Source organism: Mauremys mutica, chromosome 1, assembly GCF_020497125.1.
Source record: "Mauremys mutica isolate MM-2020 ecotype Southern chromosome 1, ASM2049712v1, whole genome shotgun sequence".
In the NCBI taxonomy this organism is placed as follows: domain Eukaryota; kingdom Metazoa; phylum Chordata; order Testudines; family Geoemydidae; genus Mauremys; species Mauremys mutica.
In genome coordinates, this window is record NC_059072.1 from 355,288,760 (window position 1) to 355,309,114 (window position 20,355).

Below are 20,355 nucleotides of genomic sequence, written 5' to 3' on the forward strand. Positions count from 1 at the left end.
GAAACAGGCTTTTGCAGCACTCCTTTGCCAAACTTCCTGTCTAGGAGGTTAAACCACTTCAAGGTACAGTTCCCACTACCACATCTTTCTTTCCCAGCCAAAACTTAATAATGAGAGTACTTAACAAACAACATTGATATAACACATAATTCCAAATACTTGTAACTAAGCTGCTATCAAAACTTACTAACAATGTTCAATTAGTATCTGTGGTTTTTGCACTGTTGCTTGGACTTGCGAGTTTCCTATGAAATATTAGTACTATTTGCTGGGGAGCTTTACGAGTAAAGCTCCCTAGCAAATAGTACTAATATTTCCCCAGCAAATAGTACTAATTTGCATGTAGTATATTCATTTGTTCTGGCAGGGTTCATGTCCCAGGGCTTGTTTGTGTTTAACCCAGGGGCTGGCAGCCTTTCAGAAGCGGTGTGCCGCGTCTTCATTTATTCACTCTAATTTAAGGTTTTGTGTGCCAGTAATACATTTTAATGTTTTTAGAAGCTCTCTTTTTATGTCTATAATATATAACTAAACTATTGTTGTATGTAAAGTAAATAAGGTTTTTAAAATGTTTAAGAAGCTTCATTTAAAATTACATTAAAATGCAGAGCCCCCCAGACCGGTGGCCAGGACCTGGGCAATGTGAGAGCCACTAAAAATCAGCTCGGCATGTGTGCCATAGGTTGCCTACCCCTGGTTTAACCTGTTGTGGTTGTGGCCTAGCTGAGACCTTCTAAGGCAAAATGGCAAACTAAGTGCCCCTTATCTCCCTACCTTCTTCAAGTAGGAGAAGGTGTTGCCCATTCCTTGGTATATGTCTGTCTGAGATTACCCTAAAGCTTCAAGGCAATCTCATGTGATACCACTGCTGTTTACAACTATTAATTTCCATCATAGATGTGCACTGCATCACTTTCATGAAGTGGTGGCAGCTTGCAGGACGCCTAGTCATGTGACTTTTTTGTTGTTTGGTTATTTGATTAGTTGTTTAGATTAATCTGTCCCTTTGTATTTCTGCAAATCCCCAGTTCCTCTGACAACTTCTGGTATTACAGACATTTTAGTTGTCAGCTTTCTCTTAAACATAGTATAGGTAGGTGACAATCCATGTTTCATCCTGTAACTTAACAATGCTAAGTATAGCAAAGGCCTAGTCTGTAGTCTTTTTTCAGTAGCCACTTTATTATTTTTAACATCATTTTCCACCAGCACATAGGAGCTCATGCCCACTGAATTGCAACCCACTGTCAGACATTTAGTGTTGGGTATGTCATGTCTAGGAAGAATATAAACACAATTGATTGTTTAGCTGAAGTACCTTCTAGTAAAGCTATCTCAAGTAAGTGAGAATAATATTCTAGGATGAGTAGTACATAGTTCTTTCCAGTTAAGGGAAACAAATATATGCCTAATTTTCTCCCAGAGGTCAGTTTTTCGTGGGCAGACAACACGGGCTGTTTTGCCTGATTTGGTCTGCATTTCTGTCATATGCATCAAACCATGACAACTTCCTCAATGCTGCTGTTCATTTTAGGCCAGTATAAAACATCTTTAGGCCTTCTCAGATTTTTCAGTCCCTAAATGACCTTCATGTATTCTTTTTAACATATTTTTTCTGTAACATCTGAGGGATCGCCATGCTGTCTTTAAACAAATCCTATCTGAGATGGAGCACTTCCCCCTGAATTGGTGATAGGGGCTGAGAAAATGCTATCCTGGCCACCCTATGCTAATAACCATAATTATTTTCTGCAGGTTCATATCCTGAGGTGCTTCTGCCAAAGTGAAAAGACTTCTTTCCCTCAATATCAAACATGCCTGGTTAGTACAGAGTCAGGGCTTGCTTCACAAGAGCACAAACTGCCTCTCCAGACAAAGGGGCTGCTATGCTATGCCTAGCCATAAGAGGACACAGCGACCTGTGCTTGGTATGGAGCTCTCCAACTTCCAGTCGTCAGATACCTGAAAAGGCTTCTGAATTTCAAACCTCCATTTAAAAATAAAGGGAGTAAAGAAACAGCCCTCACTGCATGCCCATTCTCCCCTGGGCTCCCATTGCTATCCAGCACTGTGCTAAGTGTCTGGGAAGACGGGAGTTCGCCTGACCTGTCCCTAAGTTTCCACTGATATGCCATGTTAAGGGATATGGATGATGATAATGAACAGGTTTTGCTCATCTGCCCCCTCTGCTTCTTTGCCCTTTAGGAGTGGGGTGAGCGGGAGACAAAAGCCTTAGCTGGTTTCTGGTGTTGTTTCCAGGTCTGTCCATTTTCCCTTGCTGAAAAGACCCTATAAATAACAATGGAGAGAAGAAGAAACATCATAAATAGCTTTTAAAATAATGGGTTTTTTTCCCCCAAATGTCAGGACCTACTTATCTAAAAGATGCTCTACCAGAAACTTGAATTTTGGAAATCTGTTGTTATTTTTTTATCTCAATTTTGAGTGTCCCTTTAAAAAGTTTGACTTCATATTAGTACAGTTAATACATAGGTCTTCTATCAAGCCCCATTCAGTTTAGCATTCTGTCAACATGTTGTTGGATTGCTGTCTGCAATATAATTTAAAGTCATTAATAGTAACCCCCCCTACTCAGTTCCAGGAAGCAGCATATATGAGCCCCCTCCCCCCCCCAGAGCTGTGCATGAGAGTGGTTATTTCATGTTAATCCACGAGACAGAAAGTAGAAGTGACTATCACCAGAATAGAGAAACTGGCTGTACACAAACTACAGCCAATTGCACATACACAAAAAACAAATGAAAAAAATATATATTTTCTGAAAAATTCTTTCCGCTTTAGTAGTCATGAGTGTTGTTTGTAACTATAATATGTAAACATTTTTCCAGACAGAAATAAGATTATTCAGATCAACAGCGGTATCCCTTTAATGTTATGGTTTTATTCTGAGCTGCAGAGGAACTTCTATGGCTGAAAGGGTAAACAGGAACACAGACTAGGGAGTGACACCAGCAATGTGGATTATGTGAAGGATGATAGCTTCAAAGCATTACATGTAGATGCCTTTTTTAATATTTATGTTTTTAGATGTACCGTCCATTTGGTCTTCATGTTGTTCTTATTGGATTAGAGCTTTGGACAGAAAGGGATCTCATTACAATTACTCACCGTTTGGGTGACAGTCTTGGATTTTATTCAGCCTATGCTGGAAAGTTCCTTATGGGCCGTGTACGTTTCGACCACACAGAATTAATTTTGTAAGGTTCTTTTATTTTAATCTTTTAAATATATGGTAATACTGCTCTTTTATTTATTACTCTGAATATCAAATTCAGACCTTAAAGATATTTTGCACGATTTTGTTTGGAAACTACACAAAGTACCCCACCCAAAATGCTTCCATTATTCTCCTGCATAGCCCAACTGGCCATTGCACATTAGGTTTTCCTTTGGGTTCTGTAGCCTAAGAGGCATAAGCAGTTTGATAGTCTCCACCTACCTGGGAAAATCCTCAGTTCATTCTTAAAGACTAACAGATTTATTCAGGCATAAGCTTTCGTGGGTAAAAAAACCCACCTCTTCAGATGCATGGATTTTCACTCCATGCATCTGAAAAAGTGGGGGTGTTTTACCCACAAAAGCTTATGCCCAAATAAATCTATTAATCTTTAAGGTGATACCGGACTCCTCATTGTTTTTGTGGCTACAGACTAACATGGCTACCCCTCTGATACTCAGTTCATTCTATTTTCTATGCAACAGCACACATGGCTTCCAGACCTCCTGACCCTCACTGGACAAAGCAAGTGAGAAACCCGGTTCATATGAACTCTGATCTGGAGGAATATGAAGAAAAGACTTAGGAAAGATTCCTTGATCATAAGGAAATAATTTAATATCATTCATATACATCTGGGGCCCTCTGCAGAGTCAAAGACAAAACAAGAAAACAAAGAGGGAGAGATGACTAGGTATATTTCCTTTGAACTGGAAGGGAGATGTGTGTCCCACTGTACTCCTTCCTGGAAGAAGTGAATATGAAAACAGAAGTGCTGTAATAAATATAAATGGTACAATGAGAATGCTCAGAATTTGTATGTTGTGTTCAAATCTGACACTTCCCAAGGTGAATGTAGCCATCTGCTTTTCCGGATTCATTAACTCATTAATTTCACCTGAAGTGTACTTCCTCTTTCTCCTTCCCTCTTTCGTGTATATATGACATCCACGCTCCATAAATTTTCAGACAGCAGTTGATATGTCAGATCAGGGTCAGCCCACAACATTTTGACACCTGAGGCGGGGAGCTCAAATGATGCCCCCATGCCACCTCGCTTGGGCCAAAACTTTGAAAGGTCTCAATTCTGCCTTCCTCCTGTTCTACTTCTCTCATGGTACTGCTCTGCTACCTACCCCCAATAAAGGAGAACTAACAACTTTAAATGCCTTGTTCAAAAATTTTAAGTAACACTTAACTTTCAAATGCCTGAACAGCAAATGTAACTTTTCTTGTCTGCATAGGAAACACTGGCATTTTTATCTGTTTGAATAATCAAAGTGGTGCTTTCCGTGCCTTCTTGGTTGCAAAGATTTGAACTGCTTCCTGAAGGGGCACAATCTGGACCAGCCCATGCTCTATTGAGATGGTTGCAAGGCCGACCAGCCTCTCCTGTGTCATTGTGGAGCGGAGATGTGTTTTTATTAACTTCAGCTTGGAGAAGCTGCGTTCTCCACTGGCAACTGTTACAGGAAGTGTTAGAAGTATGCACAGAGCAACAAAAGCATTTGGAAAGAGGGTGGTCATCTTGTTTGTGCACATATATTTCAGAACAGCCTTTGGAGTTGATCCTGCTGAAATGTATCTTGAAAGGGCTTTCAGTTCATCACCTAAATCACTCACATCAATATTGCACATGTCATCGTGTCAACAATGTCTCTAGTGACCTGCATTGCTGGTGTAGGTCTTCTTCAACTATAGTGAAGAGTTTTGGAATATCATACAGCATCCCAAATATACTGCTGTGTTCCCTGAGCTGCATGAAACGTTCTTCAACTGATTGTATTGCACAATCTAGCAGCTGGTTAAAGAATTCAACTTTGAATTGTTGTTTGGGGTTTCTTATGGGATTATCCCATGCCTCGTAATGAAAATGTCTTCTTCTTCAGTGACTGTTGTATTCTTGAATGGGTGGGAAAATAGCTTCAGTGTGAAGTTCCTCCTCCAACTTCTGTGCACTCTTCAGAACATTTTGAAATCCCTCATCTGACCGGTAAAACTGTAGGTATGAGTTTGCTTTGTGCAGTTGTTCCATTGCTCCAGATATATCAAGGTCAACACCTTGGAGTCTCTTGCTTACAACATTTATTTCAAACAGTATGTCATGCCACACAGAAATTTGAAGTTGTGTGTGTTTCTGGTGATTCCATTTCTCTCTTCCACTGTTCTCCCACAAACAGTTCCTGTCACAGCATTATCCTCCATAATGGCAACCATGGCATCATCTATCTTCCCAATTTGGTGCTTGATAAGCTTTATTGCCTCCACTCGACTTTCCCATCATGTGGCACTCAGTGGTTTCAGTGTCAGAGGGTATGTCCCCAGATGTTGCTTCAAAATTTGCCATCAATGAGTTGATGCAAAGAAAAATACATAGATGCTTTGAATTACATTTAAAAATTCAGCAGCCTCACTAGAAGCAGATGCTGCATCACTGACCACCAAGTTCAATTATGAGAACTGCATGGGACAAAAAAAGTTCGAGGGTTTAACTCTCGGATCCGTGTCTGTGCTCCTCTGTTCTTTCCTCTCATGTTGGCACCATTATTGTAACCCTGACCTGTCATGTCAGCTATTGCAATTCCCGTAGCTTCCAGCTCTTTAAGAAGCACATTTGTCATACCAGCTCCTGTAGTATCATCAATGTCAATAAATTCTAAGAAATGCTCTCTGACAGTCACCATTGCAGGGACACTGTCCCACCAAGGGAGCTGAATTTCTTTTCTCCCACCCAACACCCAAGTCTCTGGTGGTAGAGGCATGTATGGAGAGGGATAGGTCCCAACATCAAAGGACTACCACCAAGACTAACAAGGGCTCAAAGAGGTTGGATTACATGGCAAAAAAGGTCTTTTCCTTTATGGGCCTGGAATTCCATATTACTAACAATCAAGCCTTATTATCAAAATATTATTTTAGCAGCTCTTCCAGGCTGGTGGACTTTAAGGACAACTCTGAGGACAGAATCCAATTTTGGACCTTCATAGAGGACCAAAGGGCAAGGAGGGAAAGAAGATTCTTTCTTTCATGCTGCAGTGAATGCAGCAGATATGACCTCCAGAAACCTGGCCATTAGTACAGTCACAAAGAGGAATTCTTAGCTACAGTCTCTGTGTTTTCCCAGGGATATCCAGAATACAGGGCCTGCCCTATGATGAGTTAAATCTCTTCATGGAGACAATGAATGAGTTCCTACGCTTGTTAAAGAATCCAAGATCGACTTTTCACTCTCTGGGGATTTACACTCTAGCTGCAAGGAGAAAACAGCAGAGACAAGCCTATAGGGCAAGGCTACCCCCTCCTCAAGCATTCTACCACCAGCATCCAGTTGAGCCTCTTAGAAAACATCAGAGTGTTCAAAGGCCTTGTTTCAAAGCCCCCTCTGCCCCCATAACCTCTACCCAATCCCAGCCACCTGCAAGGGGCTACTTTTGACATATTGATTGAGATCCACCCCCGCCATCACTCACCTCTTCCTCTATTATTTTTGGGGGCCATATTGCACTCTTCACCCACAATTGGGAATTGATCACAACAGACAGTTAGCTTTTGAAAGGTTGCTCTTGCCTACAGGTCAGCCCAGTGATGCAGTTTCTGTTCCATATTCTAGCAGCAATTGGCATCTGCCTAAACAGAGAAAAGTTGGTTTATCATCTACAGAGACAATAAATGTCATCAGACTCTGTTTCATTGAGAGTGTTCCTTCCCATAGAAAGATTTTAGTTAATGAGCAGCCTGATCGTTTGGATTACTTGCAGACCAAGAGCTATGGGGAGAATGTGCCTCTCGGTATTAGACTGACCTTGTGTACTTATGTAATGCTGCATGAACACCATCATCCACAATGTCTGCAGGCAGTACTCACCAGATAGAGATTTCATCAACTCCAGAGTGAGTGTTCCCACCAAAGTCATCACCTCCTACATATGGAGGTCAGACTCAAAGAGAGTGAGAATGAGCATTCCCTTCAACACTTTCATCCCTACTGCCACCACTATAACAGACATTTCTCTTTGGGGTTGGGGTGCTCACCCGAAAGGCCACACTGTTCAAAGTACCTGAACTCCATGAGAGACCTAAGAGCAGTCTGCCTGGCTTGCACAGCCTTTCTCCCACTTATAAATTCAATCCATATCTAAGTGGTGTTGGACAATATTTAGTTGGTGTTGGTCCTGCTTTGAGCTGGGGATTGGACTAAATGACCTCCTGAGGTCTCTTCCAACTCTAATATTCTATGATTCTATGAATATCAGCACGGCCTTTTACATAAACAAACAGCACAGAACAAAATCTCTTTCTGTTTACCTGGAAGTAGTCAGAGTTTGGAACTGGTGCTTCAGAATCTGCATCACCATACAAATTGCATACCTCCCAGTGGAAAACCTGAGCAGGCACTTGTCTGCAGACCATGAGTGAGAGATTCAAGACTCTGCCCTGAGCAAAATATTCACGCTATGAGGTGCACCTCAATTTGATATCGTTGTGTCCCAAACTAACAGAATACTTCCCTGTTTTTCTCCAGAGGAGCTATGGACCACAGCTCCCAGAGCAGCACTCTCCTATTGTGATGGAGAAACAATCTCAGATAAGCCTTTCTTCCCATTCCTCTGCTAAAATAGGTTCTGAGAAAGATCCATCATGACAGGGCTAGAGTCATTCTTCTAGCACCCATTTGACCTAGGCACTTTTGATTCCTAGAGCTCCTAAAAATATCATCCTGTTCCTCAATCATGATCCACACCTTTTCCAGACCTCCTAACTCAGGAGGGGGATAGAATCATACACCTTTAATGCAGACTCACTCCGTCTCATGGCCTGGTGTTTGATGGACATTGGAAATAGAATGCTCCTCTTCTGCAGCCGTTCAGGCTGGCCATACCCAACGTAGGGAAGATTCAGCTAGGACCTGCTAACTAGCTAAATGGAGATGTTTCTCTGCCTGGGTGTAGCATAATCATCCATCTTCAGGTACTGCAGGTATTCTAGTCATTTTGGATTGTATCTGGTCTCTAAAAAACATAGGCCTTTCCATTGGCTCACTGTAGATCCATCTCACAGGAATTAATGCCTTCCTCCAGTAGACAGGCATTCTGTTTTCAGTCACCCAAGTACCTTTTCTTCAGTGGTCAAATCTACACCTCAATGGGACCTCAATTGCATCCTGTGAACCCTCACCAGATCACCATTTCAACCCTTGGTGAAGCCTTCCATGTTCTACATGTCCTGAAAACTTGCGTTTTTAGTTATCGCTTCGGCCAGGAGAGTAAGTGAGTTGGGAGAACTCATGGCAGACCCCCCTTATATGGGTTTTCACAGGGAAAAGGTACCCTATTGCCTCTATTCTAAGTTCCTTCCTATGGTTATTTCTGAATTCCACGTCTACCAAAGCATCCTTTTTTTCTGAAACCCCATGCTTCTGCCAAAGTGAAAAGACTTCTTTCCCTCAATGTCAGACATGCCCTGGTTAGTACAGAGTCAGGACATGCTTCACAAGAGCACAAGCTGCCTCTACAGCATCTCTGCAGGAAATTCCAATACTAGACATATGCATGGTGGCCAGCTGGAGCTGCATCCACACGTTTGCTAGATATGAGATGCTGAGTGAGGCCTCTGCTGCAGATGGGGCAGTGGAAACTGAAGTACTGGAAGCATCTTTGCTGCTGGCTTCCTCACACTCCAGTCAGCACTGCTTGTCAACCACTCATGTAAAATACACTTAGGGACCAGCACTCAAAGAAGAAATGGTTAGTCATCTGTAACTGGAGGTTCTTCGAGATGTGTGGTCTGTATCTTTAATCCACTTCCTGCTCTCTGTACTCTCTGCTTTAAATTCTATTGCATTTACAGTAAGAACAGGAACTGGAAAGGCATCAGCCTACACTGCTTCTTATGCCCTTGTTCGGATGCAATACCCATGTGTGGAATACTGATAAAGACCACACATCTTAAAGAACTTCCAGTTACAGGTCAGAAAATGGAGGTTACATATTTTTTAAATTTTCTAGTTAGTTTTGTTGTCTAGTTAACCAACCACCTTAAAGGAATTTTACAAGTGCTATTAGTTATAGATTCCGATTTGGAGCTGCGGCCTGGGTGAGGACCTAGGCAAGGGTATAAAAAGATTTCAAATTTCTGATTTGTCAAGGTGCTGTTTGTTAACAGAGAGGTTTGGGCATCGAGATCCCAGAGTTAGGAATCCGTGTTTGGAGACAGAGAAAACAAATTAAGCTGGTGAAACTTTGGATTTCAGTCCCTCAGTTTTACTCTTTCATGACCGCCTTCATTCTAGCTCTCCGAGACCCATATCCAAGAAAGCACTTAAGCACATGCCTAACCTTTAAGCATGTGGCTAAATCCCATTGAAGTCATTGGGACTATACATGGGCTTAAGTACTGAGCTAAATGGGAATGTAAAAGTGCAGGCAGTCACGGTAGGCTTACTCAGAGCCCACCAACGGGCCTATCATTTCAAGCTCAGGTACCAGAATTCTTGAAGGCAATTTCTAGAATTAAATCACCTGTCAGATATCCTGTAGCAAAGTGAAATCAGCAGCTGGAATCAAACAGATATTTTGTTACTGTGTATAAAAGGTCACAAGCTGGGTGTATCTGTATACTTTGACCAAACACTGCAAAGTAGACTTCACCTCATTGGGTGGTGATGGGCCTGTCTAAGCTGCCATGTTTATGTAAATATTTTCATTACCCCTTTTGCTGTACTACTGTAACCCAGTTAACCAGTAGGGAAGATAATTTGGGACAGAACATCAGATGATAATTTGTACAGTTCTGGCCCTAGGTATGTAAGAATGTGACAACTGAATTCTTATATGTGTATTTGTCCTCACATAACATAAGTGACTTATTTTTTAACATGACAACTGCTCTCAGCAGAAGACACTTCAGCAAAGATGTTTGCAGTTGGTTCTGATGGGGCAGACTTTAGCTAGTAAGTAACTCTGGATTGGTGCACATTTATGTTATGAGAAGACATATTTACAAGTAAGAACAAATTGTTTTCTTATAGCTCTAAATACAGATCTGATATATCACTCTTTTACTTAGGCTGAATTTATTTATAGCTATAGAGAACAGTTTAATATCAATTGAACATTTTGTATCGTTTTCTGTATTTTGTATTATAGGGGTGGACGATATCCAGGGGGTCTTGGATTTTCATATGGAGACAATCTGTGCACTAGAGCTCCCTCAGTAGCTGTTGTCAAAGTATGTGAAATATAGTCCACAGTATGTACACTTCAAAAATTGATATCTTAAATAATGTAAATATTTTCTTCAGTAAGATTATGCTACTAATTGATTGTTTCATAGCATTAAAGCCTAGGATTATTAGATCATCTAGACTGACGTCCTGTATATCACAAGGCATTAAATTTCACCCAGTTATCCCTAGATAAAGCCCAATGACTTTAGTCAGACCTTTCAGTTCTTAGGTGACTAAACTGTGATGTGCCAGAGGCAGAGAACAGGAGCAACCAAGGTGCCACCAGGGCTCATGCAATGGCAAGGAATTGACTAGGTGAGTTATACCTAGATGATCCCAGCACGTGATACTCATCCCATGCTGCAGAAGAAGGAGGAAAAAATCCAAAGTCCCTGCCAAGCATATATGGGGGAAAATTCCTTCCCTAAAATCTGGTGCTCAGTTGGACCCTGAGCATATGAACAGGGCATACCAGCTAGTCATCTAAGAAAGAGGATTCCCTGCACCTCCTCAAAGTCCTGGTCCACCCATCCAGTGTCTCAGCTCCAGCTCTGGGTAATTGAATACACTCTGATGCTTCAGAGGAAGGTGGTAAAAACCCAGAGCACATCTGGTCAATTGTGCATTTTGGGAGCAGGAGGAAATCCTTCCTGACCCCTGCAAACAACCAGTTGAAACCCTGAAGCATTCAATTTAATTATATTCCTTGTCCTAATGCAGAGCTGCAAGTGTTATGAGCACGTTGAGGGCAATGCAGATCTTTCTGTTCTCTCCATGGCTCATGAAGAGAGATAATAAACAGGGGATTCATAGATACACAGATTTCAGAGTCAGAAGGGAGCACTATGACCATCCAGCCAACAACCCATATACAAAGGCTGTAGAATTTCTCCCAGAATCTTGATTAAATATATCTTTTAGAAAGATATCTAATATGATTTTAAAGATTCCAAGTGCTGATAAACTGTTCCAATGTTTAATTACCCTTTCTGCTAGGAAATTGCATCTTATTTCAAGGTTGAATTTGTCTAACTTCAACTTTCAGCCATTGGGTCTTGTTATGACTTTGTCAGCAAGACTGAAAAAAACCCTTTATCAGATACCTGGTCCATGTATGAGAGAGAATCCCCAGGGTGCAACCTGGAACTGGGGTACCGCTGAGTCCTCTGTCCCACCAGCCTGGGCTTCCTCTCACTGTGATGTGTGACAAACTGCAAACTTCTGCCAAGTACTGCACTTACACAGACATCCAAAGACAGGGACGTTCCCAGCTGAGTGTTATGAATACTTCTCCCTGCCATTCATGAACTAACAAAAGAGAGGCTCCAGGAAATTCCCTCCAGCTCCCCAGCCTTGCACCCCAGAGCTATACCATCCTACCCTGGTCAAAAGCCTGACACGTGTAAATTTATTACCCAGTCCCCCGCTCCCTCAGTGTGGAGAGGACATCCACCAGCTTTTGTACCTGAGCTGAGGTTTCCCAAGCATTTCAAGCAAAATACACTGTTTTAGTTAAAATATAAAAAAGATGTATTGACTACAGAAAGATAGATTGTAAATGATTATAAGTGGTAGGCATAAAAAAAAGTGTTACTAAGGAAAACAGGATAAATGCACAGTCTAAATCTGAGACCTCATTACACTCGGTAGTATTTAGATCAGCAATTTTCTCACTCCACTGGATGTTACAGACCTTAATACACAGACTTCCCGATGAAGCCTGGACTGGTCAGTGTGCTTGTTGCTTCCAGCATAGGTGGGGGAGGAGAAAGGCCAAGACATGCTGCAACTGTTCCTTATTTTATACCCTCAATCCACGTGCCTGGGAGACACTTGCGCAGGCATGTCCCGGTGCTCATTGCTGAGTCACAGTGATCACATGCTTGGTGGGCTTTGTTGAGTCACAGTGATCGAGTATGCCTCCATTGTGTGGATTTGGGAAACTTACTGAATTGTATCAGAGGGGTAGCCGTGTTAGCCTGGATCTGTAAAAGCAGCAAAGAATCCTGTGGCACCTTATAGACTAACAGACGTTTTGCAGCATGAGCTTTCGTGAGTGAATACCCACTTCTTCGGATACCCACGAAAGCTCATGCTGCAAAACGTCTGTTAGTCTATAAGGTGCCACAGGATTCTTTGCTGCTTTTACTGAATTGTAAATCCCTTGATTACAGCTCCCCTGCTGATTAATGGTCATGGAGCACCCTCCTGGGTGGAGGTCCATAGCAAACTTACAGTATATTTCAGTGACACACAGCAAAATCTTATAACTTTATACAAACTAATGATAAATCTATTTGGACAGAACAAGAAGTTTCAGCAGGTCATGACCTTCCCTCTGATACCTTACATGGTATGCTTTGTGTGAAAGATCACAACCATATATGGATGATGAATATGGGGGTTACAGGGTGCCATGTTGAGGTGCAGTGTATCACAGTGTGTAAAAGCTATGCACAATAATCAAGTCATCTCTCAACTGTCTCTTCAATAAGCTGAATAAGTTGAGTTCCTTAAGCCTCACATTATAAAACTACTTCTGCTGCTTGCTCATATCCATTCCAGGTTGGGTGTATGCATGCCATCTGCACAGTTGTCAGAGATTTTTCCCTCAGTGGTATCCATCAAACCGGCTCTAGCACCCACTAGTGCTGCGTGCTCATGTGCCGATATAAGGGACCCGGCAGTCTCTGCATCCTCTCAGTTCCTTCTTACTGCCAGTGACAGTAACTGGAACCCTCTTGCTTTGGCAAACTCTTACTCACTTGTTTAGTCCTTTTCACTGTTTTTGCTATCCCAGTTCTTTATTTTCTAAGTTTGGACTGTTGTAGATTAATGATATATGGTTAGGTGGCACTTCTTGCCCTGTTAGTGGAGTTTTGTCCGCACTCAGTCCTGGGGCATACATAGACTCATAGACTTTAGGTCAGAAGGGACCATTATGATCATCTAGTCTGACCTCCTGCATAATTCAGGCCACAGAATCTCACCCATCCACTTCAATAACAAACCCCTAACCTATGTCTGAGTTATTGAAGTCCTCAAATTGTGGTTTGAAGACCTCAAGCTGCGGGCCATTATCCTCTGATCCCACTGAGGATTACCTAAAGAAACTACACCATCTGCTAAAAAAAACTCCCTGACAAAGCACAGGAACAAATCTGTACAGACACATGCCTAGAACCCCAACGGAGGTATTCTATTTGCTACCCAAGATCCATAAACCTGGAAATCCTGGACGCCTCATCATCTCAGGCATTGGCACCCTAACATCAGGATTGTCTGGCTATGTGGACTCTCTCCTCAGTCCCTACGCTACCAACACTCCCAGCTATCTTCGAGACACCACTGACTTCCTGAGGAAACTACAGTCCATCGGTGATCTTCCAGAAAACACCATCCTGGCCACTATGGATGTAGAAGCCCTCTATACCAATATTCCACACAAAGATGGACTACAAGCTATCAGGAACACTATCCCTGATAATGTCACAGCTAACCTGGTGGCTGAACTTTGTGACTTTGTCCTCTCCCACCACTATTTCACATTTGGGGACAATATATACCTTCAAGTCAGCGGCACTGCTATGGGTACCCACATGGCCCCACAGTATGCCAACATTTTTATGGCTAACTTAGAACAACGCTTCCTTAGCTCTCATCCCTTAATGCCCCTACTCTACTTGCGCTACATTGATGACATCTTCATCATCTGGACCCATGGAAAAGAAGCCCTTGAGGAATTCCACCATGATTTCAATAATTTCCATCCCACCATCAACCTCAGCCTAGATCAATCCACACAAGCGGTCCATTTCCTGGACACTACTGTGCTAATAAGCGATGGTCACATAAATACCACCCTATACCAGAAACCTACTGACCGCTATACTTACCTACATGCCTCCAGCTTCCATCCAGGACACACCACACAATCCATTGTCTACAGCCAAGCTCTAAGATACAACCGCATTTGCTCCAGTCCCTCAGACAGAGACAAGCACCTACAAGATCTCTATCAAGCATTCTTAAAACTACAATACCCACCTGCTGAAGTGAAAAAAACAGATTGACAGAGCCAGACGAGTACCCAGAAGTCACCTCCTACAAGACAGGTCCAACAAAGAAAATAACAGAACCCCACTAGCCATCACGTTCAGTCCCCAACTAAAACCTCTCCAGCGCATCATCAAAGATCTACAACCTATCCTGAAAGATGATCCCTCACTCTCAAAGATCTTGGGAGCTAGACCTGTCCTCGCTTACAGACAACCCCCCAACCTGAGGCAAATACTCACCAGCAACCACACATCACTGAACAAAAACACTAACCCAGGAACCTATCCTTGCAACAAAGCCCGATGCCAACTCTGTCCACATATCTATTCAAGTGACATCATCATAGGACCTAATCACATCAGCCATACCATCAGGGGTTCATTCACCTGCACATCTACCAATGCGATATATGCCATCATGTGCCAGCAATGCCCCTCTGCCATGTACATTGGCCAAACCGGACAGTCTCTACGCAAAAGAATAAATGGACACAAATCTGACATCAGGAATCATAACACTCAAAAACCAGTAGGAGAACACTTTAACCTGTCTGGTCATTCAATAACAGACCTGCGGGTGGCAATTTTGCAACAGAAAAGCTTCAAAAACAGACTCTAATGAGAAACTGCTGAGCTGGAATTGATATGCAAACCAGATATAATCAACTTAGGCTTGAATAGGGACTGGGAATGGCTGAGCCATTACAAACATTGAATCTATCTCCCCTTGTAAGTATTCTCGCACTTCTTATCAAACTGTCTGTACTGGGCGTTCTTGATTATCACTTCAAAAGTTTTTTTCTCTTACTTAATTGGCCTCTCAGAGTTGGTAAGACAACTCTCACCTTTTCATGCTCTCCGTATGTGTATATATATCTCCTCAATATATGTTCCATTCCATGCATCCAAAGAAGTGGGCTGTAGCCCACGAAATCTTATGCTCAAATAAATTTGTTAGTCTCCAAGGTGCCACAAGTACTCCTGTTCTTTTTGTAGTTACATAGTGACTAAGTTTAAAAAAAAATCACTTCAGACTTGTCTCTTGCTGAGACACTCTCCCCTGCCATTTCTAATTCACAATGCCAGGGCTTCAGGATTCAAAAAGTGTTTTTCCTGTCAGGACTCCATGCCAAGGTCGGATGGGCACTCACATTCTGTGAAGTGCCTCAGGGAAACCCACATCCCTGCAAAGTGCCTCCACTGTATGAGCCTCAAGTCAAGGGCTCAGTATGACAGAGACCTGCGGCTTAAAATGCTTCTGATAGAAAAATCCCTGCAGCCGCTTTTGGAGACGGGGAAAGTTAAACCCACTCCCACATCCTCCCCAGCCAGATCTGAACCAGTTGAGAGCATTGCTTCACCCTCTCTGGAGCGGAGGCAAGAAGCAGAGCAGTCTCCTAGGAGAGACTTTAACAAGGGTAAGGCAGGCGGTCAGCCCTGGCTCACGCCTCAACCACAGACCGTAGAGGCAGAAATTCAACCGCCCGGACAGGGAAAGATTCTATGGCACCAAGCGCCTCAGCGCTAAACATAACCATGGTGCCGGCTGCGCGCTCTGCCCTGGTGCCGACAAAGACATTGGCACCACATACCTCAGGGCTAAAAATAGCCACCGTGCCAACTCTGCGCTCTGCCCCGGTGCTAGGAAGAATGTCGGCACCGAGCCTGCCTCCCGCCCCCGTACCAGCAGCGGACCCCCTGCAGAATACCTCCAACCGACCCACGGCAGCGCTCACACTTTCACTTTCGCTTCTTAACACGCTATAGCACAGTCCAGGCACAGCACTGCCCAGGGAGCAGGAGCAACACTTCTTCACTCAAAGCGACCTCTCAGTGCCACCTGAGCCTAACTCTCCACTCCTAGATACACAGAGCTTACTCTTCGAACAGCCGCTCTCACTACCTGAACTGGCTACCTTCACTGAGAGTGAACCTGATCTACAACAGCAAGCAGAGTTCTCTTCACCTCCCTCTCCTCCCCCACCAGAGCCTTTTCCACCTCAGGCTATGGTCCACAGCCACCAGCCTCAGTTTCCCTACTTCTCCCCTCCGTGGGTGGCACCTGGGTTCTCCTACACTATGCCTTGGCCTCAGTGGTACCCTTGGCCACATCCTCCTACCACTAACCCTCAGACCTCTTCCATGAAACCACTACCTGCTTCTGTGCCTTGATCTCCAGCTCCATCCATTTCTAGAGTACCTGAATCCCCTCCTGAGAACGTGAGTTATGAACCATATCCGGACTCACCGAATCCTAACTCTGCATCTGCTCCAAAAAGAGCCCTCTTACCCCCCCACCCGCCTTCACAGAACGTGGACGACTTTAAACAATTTCAAGAACTTTTCAAGAGGGTGGCACTCAGTCAGGACATCCCGCTAGAAGAGGTTCAGGAGACACAACACAAACTCCTCAGAATCCTTCAACCCTTTGCACCCTCCAAGATCGCGCTCCCTATACATGAGGCACTCCTGGAACCAACTGACGCTGTCTGGCACACTCCAGCTTCTTTATTACCAATCTGCAGAAAGGCCGAACGTAAATACTATGTTCCTGCTAAGGATGCTGACTTCCTATTTTCTCACTCACAACCGAACTCTCTCGTCATGGATGCAGTCACACAAAGGATGAAACATCCACAATACCAGCCCACCCTGCAAGACAAGGATCTTAAACGCCTTGACGTCCTTGGTCGCAAGGTTTACATATCCTCCTCCCTACAATTCAGGATCGCAAACTATTCTGCACTCCTCGCCAGCTACGACTTTGCTAACTACAGTAAACTTTTTGAATTCGCCTCATGCATACCAGAGGATAGGAGGGCGGACTTTAAATCAATTCTGAGCGATTGATTTCCAGAACTGCTCTACAAGCCTCTTTAGACACGGTGGATACAGCAGCCTGTACCACTGCAACGGCTGTGGTTATGCGCGGATCTTCATAGCTTTCTGCATCTGGCATCCCTAAAGATCAGCAGACCAAAGTGGAGGACCTCCCCTTTGATAAAGACAAACTGTTTTCCAAAAAAACTGATTAACTACTTCACACATAGTCCATAAATGGCTATTAGCCAGGATGGGTAAAGAATGGTGTCCCTAGCCTCTGTTCGGCAGAGGATGGAGATGGATGGCAGGAGAAAGATCACTTGATCATTGCCTGTTAGGTTCACTCCCTCTGGGGCACCTGGCATTGGCCACTGTCGGTAGACAGATACTGGCCTAGATGGACCTTTGGTCTGACCTGCTACGGCCATTCTTATGTTCTTATGTTCTATTCTAGAGCTACACTGCACACCCTTGGCATTCACCCATCTCTTCCCAGGAGACAACGATACCAACTCTACCAAAGACCACGTACACAACAATATTATCGGACTCAACCCAAACCATACAACGTAAATAGGAATCGTGCTAGACTCCCTAAGTGCAGACAAAATCAAGCTCAAGCAACCACCTCCCATCCATCCGGGAATAAACAACAATTTTGAAATGTTGGTCGAGGGCCTGTGCGACTACCCCTTGATTCCACAGCCTACTTGCCCATTTGGCCACCACTCCCAGAGTTTCCAACACGCCTGGCAGTGAATTACACAGGACCGCTAGGTCCTCGAGATAGTTCAGTCCGGTTACTCTATCCCATTCATATCCTATCCTCTTACCCTTCCCCGTCCCTCTTCAGGGACCCCTCTCACGAGCACCTACTTCGCGTAGAAGTGGCTCATCTTCTCCAGCTAGGCGCAGTGGAGCCTGTGCCAATGCAACATCAAGGGAAAGGTTTCTACTCCCATTACTTCCTGACCCAGAAAAAGACCAGGGGATGGAGGCCTATACTATACCTACGCCAACTGAACAAATTCGTGAGGATACAAAAATTCAAAATGGTCACACTGGGCACAATAATTCCTGCACTGGATCAAGGGGACTGGTTTACAGCCCTCAACCTACAGGACACTTATTTTCATATATCAATTCATCCAGCTCACAGACGCTTCCTACGCTTCACACGGTTGGTCACAACCATTTTCAATACAGAGTTCTTCCTTTCGGCCTCTCCGCAGTGCTGAGAGTCTTTTCCAAAACTCCAGCTGTGGTCGTGGCTCACCTCCACAAAGATGGGATCACGCTTTTCCCATACCTGGACGATTGCCTCATCTAGGGCAACTCCTATGGCGAGACACTCCAAGCTACCCGTTTCACTATCGCCCTCTTTCACAGCCTAGGCCTCCAAATAAATGTCCAAAAATCCACCCTGACACCTACACAACAGATTGAGTTCATCGGAGCTCATCTCATCTCAATCCAGAGCAGAGCCTCACTCCCATATCACAGATTCTTCGCTATCACACAGCTCATACGCACACTCTCTATTTGTCCCAGGACACAGGCAAGACTCTGCCTACAGCTCCTTCGTCACATGGCAGCCACCACCTTCGTGGTCCAGTACGCCAGGCTGCACATGAGATGTCTTCAGGGCTGGCTTAATTCCAATTTCAAACCCAACAGACACACCTTAGGGACACTTAACTCCTCCTCCCAACTTTCTGGCTTCCCTACATTGGTGGACAAGACCAGAGAACCTCTGCACTGGGGTTTCCTTCCAACAGCGATCCCCAACGCGCATGCTCACCATGGATGCTTCCCTAATCAGTTGGGAGTGCATCTAGTGGGACACAGGGAACAAGACTGGTGGTCTGGATCAGAGAGGCACCTACACAGAAATCTCTTTAGAGCTCAGAGCAGTGAGACGAGCATGCCTTCACTTTCTTCCCCCCATTAGGAACAAATCTATTCGGGTCTTAACAGACAACATAGCATGTATGTACTACATCAACAGACAAGGCGGAGCCCGATCACATTCCCTTTGCATGGAAGCCATCCAACTATGGAATTGGTGCATACAATATCAAATACACATCATCGCTTCCTACCTACCAGGCTGCCACAACACTACTGCCGATGCACTCAGCAGGCACTTCTCGACAGAATATGAAGGGGAACTGCACCCCACAATACTTCAACAGCTCTTCTCCCTCTGGGGCACCCTGTCAATAGACCTCTTTGCCACAACCCAGAATCAAAAACGTCCTGTTTTGCTCCAGAGCGGGACTCAGAACTGCATCCCTAGGAGACACGTTCCTCATCCCATGGAACAACTCTCTCCTGTATGCCTTTCCACCAATCCCTCTGCTACACAGGGTTCTTTGGAAGATCGTAGACAACAAGGCCCTGGCCATACTTATTGCCCCAGCTTGGCCGAGACAGACGTGGTATACTTATCTACTCCGCACGTCCTCCCGTCATCCACAGGCTCTCTCCAACAGGCCAGATCTCCTTTCCCAGAACAATGAACTGGTTCTTCACCCCCAGCTCCAAAAGCTCCACCTCACAGCCTGGTTCCTTCATGGTTCCAAACCCATGAACTAGCCTGTTCCAAGCAAGTCCAATACGTTCTCCTGCTCAGGAGAAAGGACTACACTCGTAAAACCCACCTGCAGAAATGGAAGCATTTCGCCCTCTGGTGCTCACGTAATCACTTAATGCCCAATATGGTGACCCTCCCGAACATTCTAGACTGCCTCCTGAAACTAAAACAGGACGAACTTTTGCTCAGCTCCATCAAAGTGCACCTGGAGGCGCTTACCACCTTCCATGACCTCTTAGAAGGTTATTCACTCTTTACCCACCCCACCATAAAACGATTTCTCACAGGCCTGCAAAATCTCTACCCTGAAATTTACCCAACAGCAGCTACGTGGAATCTTAACCTTGTTCTTCACACTCTCATGAAACCTCCATTCGAGCCCTTGGCTACCTCCTCTCTTCTCCATATGTCCATG

At 44.2% G+C, this 20,355-nt stretch overlaps 1 protein-coding gene across 8 annotated transcripts in view; it reads left to right on the plus strand.

The window, feature by feature from the left end:
• The window catches only part of LOC123373703 (disintegrin and metalloproteinase domain-containing protein 20-like), a 150,446-nt gene that overhangs the window by 42,132 nt on the left and 87,959 nt on the right, over positions 1–20,355 (plus strand). For 7 of the 8 annotated variants that reach the window (XM_045022787.1, XM_045022842.1, XM_045022835.1 and 4 more), the window contains 2 exons: positions 3,049–3,218; positions 10,384–10,465. The exons of the other annotated variant lie outside the window; for it this stretch is intronic. In XM_045022787.1, the coding sequence (XP_044878722.1) occupies positions 3,049–3,218; positions 10,384–10,465 (252 nt within the window). The remainder of the gene's footprint in view (positions 1–3,048; positions 3,219–10,383; positions 10,466–20,355) is intronic. 8 annotated transcript variants of the gene reach the window in all.